This window comes from Sinocyclocheilus rhinocerous, unplaced genomic scaffold (assembly GCF_001515625.1).
Source record: "Sinocyclocheilus rhinocerous isolate Xijiao unplaced genomic scaffold, SAMN03320098_v1.1 scaffold226, whole genome shotgun sequence".
Classification (NCBI taxonomy): domain Eukaryota; kingdom Metazoa; phylum Chordata; class Actinopteri; order Cypriniformes; family Cyprinidae; genus Sinocyclocheilus; species Sinocyclocheilus rhinocerous.
In genome coordinates this window covers 198,983-206,680 of record NW_015631726.1, presented here as the reverse complement: position 1 = coordinate 206,680, position 7,698 = coordinate 198,983, and the positions used below count along the sequence as shown (strand labels likewise).

General features: G+C 38.0%; 1 protein-coding gene across 12 annotated transcripts in view; it reads right to left on the bottom strand.

Moving 5' to 3' along the window:
- The window catches only part of LOC107741904 (CLIP-associating protein 1-like), an 85,785-nt gene that overhangs the window by 13,452 nt on the left and 64,635 nt on the right, over positions 1 to 7,698 (bottom strand). For all 12 annotated transcript variants that reach the window (XM_016554700.1, XM_016554706.1, XM_016554701.1 and 9 more), the window contains 7 exons: positions 6,814 to 7,043; positions 6,512 to 6,575; positions 4,492 to 4,494; positions 3,356 to 3,519; positions 3,175 to 3,253; positions 2,935 to 3,078; positions 555 to 701 (listed from right to left, as the gene is read on the bottom strand). In XM_016554700.1, coding sequence (XP_016410186.1) covers positions 555 to 701; positions 2,935 to 3,078; positions 3,175 to 3,253; positions 3,356 to 3,519; positions 4,492 to 4,494; positions 6,512 to 6,575; positions 6,814 to 7,043 — 831 coding nt within the window. The remainder of the gene's footprint in view (positions 1 to 554; positions 702 to 2,934; positions 3,079 to 3,174; positions 3,254 to 3,355; positions 3,520 to 4,491; positions 4,495 to 6,511; positions 6,576 to 6,813; positions 7,044 to 7,698) is intronic.

Below are 7,698 nucleotides of genomic sequence, written 5' to 3'. Positions count from 1 at the left end.
TCAGCTGGCTAATCAGAGCAGACTGCGCTTGTCAAAGGAGGGGCTTTGTAGAAAACGACCCGTTTGAGAGAGGCGGGGCATAGAGGAACTACAATAATGTACAGTATTTGAAAAATAATGTTTTTTGAACATTAAAGCATGTCAACATATTCTGTTACACCAAATACACAAAATAATGATCTTTAAAATAGCATCATATGACCCCTTTAAAGATTCATAAAACAAAAGCTGCACCACAGTTTTCACAAAAATATAAAGCAGCACAACTGTTTTCAACATTTCTGAAGGATCATGTAACACTGAAGACTAGAGTAATGGCAGCTTTGCCATCACAGGAAAAAATTTAAAATATATATTGAAATTGAAAAAATTAAAATTAACTTGCGAGAATATTTCACAATATTATTATTTTTTTTACAGCATTTCTGATCAAAGAAATGCAGCCTTGGTGACCATAACAGACTTCTTTCAAAAACATACAAATCTTTTGAATGGTAGTATATATTCAATCTCTTAATATACAATCTCATAAGAGATGAAACAAGAGATCTTACCACTCTGCTGGTGTTGCTTGAGTTCTTCAGATGGTTATGCAGGAGCTTGGTGGCTCCATCCTGGAAGGTTTTAGGCAGAGCACCCAGCAGCATGGTGAACTCAGGAGTGTTCAGCTCAAAGAGTGAGATCAGCACCACCTGGGCAGCCTGCACAACACAGCATATACCTCATGAGACACAGTACAACTACTAACACCGCAATGAACCGGAGCGCACTTATACATGCCGAGAAATGCCGGCGGTGAAACTGAGGTCAGAAAGAGAGACTGTATAAAGAACTGTGACTGCAGTGCTACTATCAACAACTGGACCTGTTATGGCACCTACACACTAGAGTTTATACTGTCATTTATGAGAGCAGGTCCAGCTTGATTTCACAAACAAATTCCTATTTGTCAAAAGCTCCATCAGAGCTTTCTCTAGTGTGTAGGTGCCTTCAACATCAGGAATGGGAATCATAAGAGACTATTCTTGTTCCAATTTTTCTTAATCTCCTTCTAGTTTTTTAGCGATTACATTAAAACTTCTTTAGTCAGGAAGAAAGAAAACAGCAATTCTTATTGCGTTTACTGCCTTCAGTAGCATGTTGTCAGGTGTGATAATTTCAGATTTCAACAGATCAACAAACCATGAATAAACTTTCATTTAAAATGGTATAAAATTGCATTATATAATTCTTGATGGTTAATTCTGCTTGGATAAATAAACAAAAAGAAGACAAACAAAATATCACTTTTATCGTAATGACAACAGTAGTTTAACACAGGCGAGATTCCCAACCCTGGTTAATGCGACTCATATTTCACTCAGTTTACAAAGAGATCTCAAATGTCATCTCAATTCTGTTTAATGTTAAACACATGCAAGAAAATTAATTCACTCCGTTATTCTGTGAAAAGAAACGAAAATATCTTAAGCAGTGGAGCATTACAGCAATTAAGATACGAAAGGAAACTTTAAAACACACTCAATTATTAATTTAGTATTTAAAAAAGATTGCTGCTCTCTTTAGACTTCTGGAGAATTGCATGTTAAGAGATTGTATTCAGCAGTCACTTTGCAAGGCAACGAGACAGATTAGAGTGAGGAGAGGGCACACGGTTAGGTGCAGCAGTTACGTGCTGTTTGTTGGTTAGGCCGTTGGATTGGCACTACCTGCTTGCACCTCTCTTCTAGGTGACCATCTCCAGGAAGTAGAGCTGTAGTGCTGGGCCTGCCTGACAACTCCTCACATGCCCAGTTATGAAGAGTCTGGGCCATCATGTCAGGGCAGGTGGGTAACAGACAATAAAAGAGAAACTGATGACCAGTGCTTGCCTTTAGAAAGCAACTGATATTGGGAAGAAATGTCCTGCATCTGTTCATTGTGACTAACTGATGTTCAACCTACATTTTAAAACTAACAACCCAGTAACTGAGATAAAAAAAAAACGACACTACATATACAATAACAAAGCATGTCTGAAGATGATTCACAAAGGGATAGTTTTCTGTCATCATTTACTCACCCTCATGTCCAAACCTGCATTATCTCTTTCTTAAATCAAACACAAATGGATAATTTTTTTAATCAAATATGGCACCAGACAAAAGACATATGAGAACCAATGAAATTTAATGTTATTGAAGTTGAACCCAATGCATCAAGTTTTACAAGCAATAACTTAACTCTATAAAGCCTCATGAATCATATTTGATACACAAGTTTTCTCTAAATTATCAACATGTTCAAAACTTTGATGAAAAACCAGTTGTACACAATCTGCTACATGTCTTTTGTCATTGGTAGTTCATACTTTTCAACAGGAAGGCCTTTAAATTTTAAAAACATCCCTCTTCAGGTTGTTTGTCATTTTTATGTGAAATCTTGACTGAATTGTAGTAAACATGATCAAGTAAACATATAAAGTATAGCAATACATTATATTGTTAGTAATATTTCATGATAAACACCTACTGAAATAAAGCAACTTGCTTTTTTCCTCTTCAAGCATAAACTACATTTTTTCTATATCATATCATTTGAGCCATTAAAAAGCCTGATGCATCAAATACGATACAACAAAAACATATTATTATTATTATTATTATTATTATTATTAGGATTTGTCTAAAGGTTTAATAAACTGTTCAATTAAAAAAAATCGGACTATTACTATATTTCTTATGTTAGGCTTCGCAGGGTTAAATTTAGGTAGCTATTTGGAATGAGATGAAAGTGCCTAATAGTAAATGACGACAGAATTCACACAAAGAAATCTGTCAAAATCAACCTAGAAAAATCTTTTTAAATAAACAACTCAATGTCATCTTATATTTTGAGCACCATTACAGTATTGATTTGTGCACTGCCTGCAAGCACAACTCCAAGGAAACTCACTTTTCTAACATCAGAGCTCTTGGGTTCTGTGGTCCAGGTGATAATGCGAGACACGGCTAATCTTGTCTCACTTGAGTTCACAAAGTCTGCAGGGGCCATCTGCCGTGCCAGGGACTCAATGTATTTCAGGATGGCCACCTTCACCTGCATTATGACACCAAGATAATAAGAATTAACATACTCTGCACAATGAATTTGCAGCTGGGGCTTCGAAAGCAGTCATGGTAGGCATCATCTTACCTTCAGATTGGGGGTTTGAGTCTGATCAACAATGAATCTCATTAGAATGTTAAACTGCTGGTCAAAGGGGAAAGACTCCCTAAGAGAAGGGGGAAAAAAGAGAAACAAGACATCAACCTGGTGGCACAAAAAGTTCTAAGCTTCAAAAAGAACAAAACTAGGACTATCGCTTAAGACCAACCTTGTGACGTCCAGAGCCTTTTGGACCTTAGCTTGGACTGAGCCCAAGAGGTCAGCTCCCATTTTCTTCAGCAGCTGAGTGAGCAGTACAAAAAGCCAGTCCTGGAGATCCTCTCTGTGCACGGTGATGAAATCCACTAGAGTCTCTAAGAACATGCTGAACACCTGGAATCAGAACATCAAACATCATGCCAATGTTGTGCTGCAAGTCTTTTTTTAGAAATGTACTAATGGATTTATATGCCTGTCTCACAAATACATTAGAAAAAATATATTTCTACATTCTCTGATAAAAAATTTAACAATAAAAAAAAAAACGATTAAAAAAAACAATCAATTCTAAATAAAATTTAAATAATTAGATTTCAGGATTCTGAAACTTTTAATAGCTTCATGAAAAATAATTAATTTATTGACAGGGAAATAAAATAAGAAATATCTGGATTTGTAGTTATTTTACAGTTTGTTTTGTCGTATTTTAAATTAATGTAAAGTCATCTTGACGTATCCTTGATAATTTGAGGAGGCCACTAGTGGGCCTCGGACCTGGAGATGGTCCTCACTGCAGGACACAAGATCCAGGGGGCGAGGTTGGATCCAGATCCAATTCCTCCCACCTTACATATACCTAAACCTACCCGTCTCCACCCCCTGATCCATAAACCCACCCATCTCCACCCCTAAACCTACCAACTCCACCACCTAGATGTGGATCCAACCCCGCCCCCTGGATCTTTTTTCTGCAGTGAGGGGTTACTGCCTGATTGAGAACCTCTCTTCTAGTTCAAGGAGTTCTTTGTTCATTGTGCCTCTATGAGATTTTTTTTTGCCAGTTTCTTGTCTGTAAGTCAGTTTATAAATCTGATCACTTATAATAACATCATAAAATAATAGCACATCTCTCCTTAATAGACAGCATAGTTTGATATATCATTCAGGGGCGTGCGGCATGAGTTTCATGATTCTGTTTAATATTTAGGGTTAGGGTTTTAAAAACAAACAGTTAACCCCAAGTATGAGGAATAATTACACTGTTGCTGTGATGTATATGAAGAATAAATCCATTTATGTAAGAATAAAACATAATTAATCCATTTATATAACAAAATGGTTCCAGTATTTGTAATATCCACTTACTCTCTATTGTTAAAATCCACACCAAGGCAGACCATGCAAACAACAGGAAAAACACATTCCATTAGTGCAATCTCATTCCATTTTCGAGTTTAACACAAACACACTGTTTGCCAGACAAACATGTTGAATTGAACAGAATCCATACTGATGAAAGCTACTTATTTAGTCTATTATAATATGATTAATTTAGGATAATTTCACATGATGCAACACATTTTAAAGTAATCATTCAATCCTCTATTTGGAATGCTACCATTAATCCAGCCATCATAAGTAGATTAAGTGTGATCAAAGCAGCCATGTGGAAAGGATGCATTCCTCACACAGGTTACCTTGCTGTGAGGATCTGCAAACATCCTGGTGAAGATCTCACATAGCCTCTTGAGCTCCACACGGCTGAAACGCACACAAATATGATTAAAGGCCTGGTCGCAATAAGAATGAGACAGAAGAAGCTTAAAAAGCAATTGCAAGCCAACTGGGACTTTGCATATGCATTTAATACACTAAATGAGCAACAAAAGAAAACTTGCCAGATATCGACTGACTACTTTCTACTTGCTGACTTGGAGAAAAATAAAATGACACCCAACAACCAAAAGACAATGTGCCTCTCTGAAGGCCCCCCCCCCACCTGAGAATGCGCTGGCTCTTCAGCAGGTTCTGCAAACCCAGCAGGCCCTCCTTCCTCTCTGACCAGTTGGAACTGGCGCAGTGGTTTAGCACCTCAGCGACGTCCTCTGTCTGACGCAGGTAGTGAGGAATGCCTCCGTTACGGGAACTATAGGAACGCTCTGAGCAGGCGCTGGATGCGTCGCTGTTGGCATCATCATCAGACTCGTACCTCCTTCTCAAAGGCTTGCGCTGAGGAGAGCATGGGGCAGATTAGTAAGTTCAAGGGAAGTTGAAAAAGCTATCAGAAGACCAACAAAGGGAATTAATTCAACAATTTACCGTGCATTATTCAAACATATAGTAAGTACGCTGTTGATATGAAAAAGCCATGCAGCATTAAAAAATAACAAGGGTTTAGGTTCGTTTAACACCAACTTTGGGTACTTTCGGCCAAGTACACACTGCAAAGTTTTAAGAGTGACAACCACGTATAAAGGTGGGAATGAATCCTCTAAAATATTTATTTCTGTGCGTACAGAATAATGCAAGGGTCATTCCTAACTTGTGATGGTTTGGCACATTGAAGTCAACATGGATGCAACAGTTTAATCTGATTGCTGCTGTTCTGTTACCTACACAATTATTTTTATTTGAAATAATATTTCACACCACTAATCTTATATTAATGCATTAATGATCAAATAAATGCAGCCTTGGTGAACATAAGAAACTTCTTTCAAAAACAAAGTCTTACCAACCCCGACTTTTGACAAAACAATTTAGTGATCAGAGATGTATTAAAGCACCTTTTTAGTAAACTACCATTGACAACGGTGGAGAGAGATATAAGAGAGTTACAATTTGTAACAAACTAGTTGTTCATTTTAATTTCTGACACACTTTAATGATTTGGTTGCACTTCCTGGATTTTTCGGCAGTGAATCTGGTTGTAGAATTCAGTTATGATTCCCATAAATAATTGAACTCTGTAAATGGAATTAAGCAACTTTAGCTCCAGTGTGTATGTGACCTTTGAGCTCTTCACCTGTCTCAGCACTGGAGTGTAAAGGAACAATTCAGATATTTGCTGCGGCAGTCATGAATAATTCAAATCGGTCACAGACAATTTCCAGCAGTTGGCAATGCATTAACAAACACTTGAGTCCCTGTCATTAGTACAGTGTGCGCAGATGACGTAAGTGAAGAGTGTGGCACGCTGGGTAATTACATCTACTTATGCAGCAAAGGGAATGTGTCATGCTGATGTATAACATCTGCCCTGTTTACAACTTAATCCTGCTGTGTTGTCACATGTGAATTAATGATGATATACATTTTCCAAAGCAATAACACTGGTGTGATCAAAGCAGCCATGTGGAAAGGATGCATTCCTCACACAGGTTACCTTGCTGTGAGGATCTGCAAACATCCTGGTGAAGATCTCACATAGCCTCTTGAGCTCCACACGGCTGAAACGCACACAAATATGATTAAAGGCCTGGTCGCAATAAGAATGAGACAGAAGAAGCTTAAAAAGCAATTGCAAGCCAACTGGGACTTTGCATATGCATTTAATACACTAAATGAGCAACAAAAGAAAACTTGCCAGATATCGACTGACTACTTTCTACTTGCTGACTTGGAGAAAAATAAAATGACACCCAACAACCAAAAGACAATGTGCCTCTCTGAAGGCCCCCCCCCCACCTGAGAATGCGCTGGCTCTTCAGCAGGTTCTGCAAACCCAGCAGGCCCTCCTTCCTCTCTGACCAGTTGGAACTGGCGCAGTGGTTTAGCACCTCAGCGACGTCCTCTGTCTGACGCAGGTAGTGAGGAATGCCTCCGTTACGGGAACTATAGGAACGCTCTGAGCAGGCGCTGGATGCGTCGCTGTTGGCATCATCATCAGACTCGTACCTCCTTCTCAAAGGCTTGCGCTGAGGAGAGCATGGAGCAGATTAGTAAGTTCAAGGGAAGTTGAAAAAGCTATCAGAAGACCAACAAAGGGAATTAATTCAACAATTTACCGTGCATTACTCAAACATATAGTAAGTACGCTGTTGATATGAAAAAGCCATGCAGCATTAAAAAATAACAAGGGTTTAGGTTCGTTTAACACCAACTTTGGGTACTTTCGGCCAAGTACACACTGCAAAGTTTTAAGAGTGACAACCACGTATAAAGGTGGGAATGAATCCTCTAAAATATTTATTTCTGTGCGTACAGAATAATGCAAGGGTCATTCCTAACTTGTGATGGTTTGGCACATTGAAGTCAACATGGATGCAACAGTTTAATCTGATTGCTGCTGTTCTGTTACCTACACAATTATTTTTATTTGAAATAATATTTCACACCACTAATCTTATATTAATGCATTAATGATCAAATAAATGCAGCCTTGGTGAACATAAGAAACTTCTTTCAAAAACAAAGTCTTACCAACCCCGACTTTTGACAAAACAATTTAGTGATCAGAGATGTATTAAAGCACCTTTTTAGTAAACTACCATTGACAACGGTGGAGAGAGATATAAGAGAGTTACAATTTGTAACAAACTAGTTGTTCATTTTAATTTCTAACACACTTTA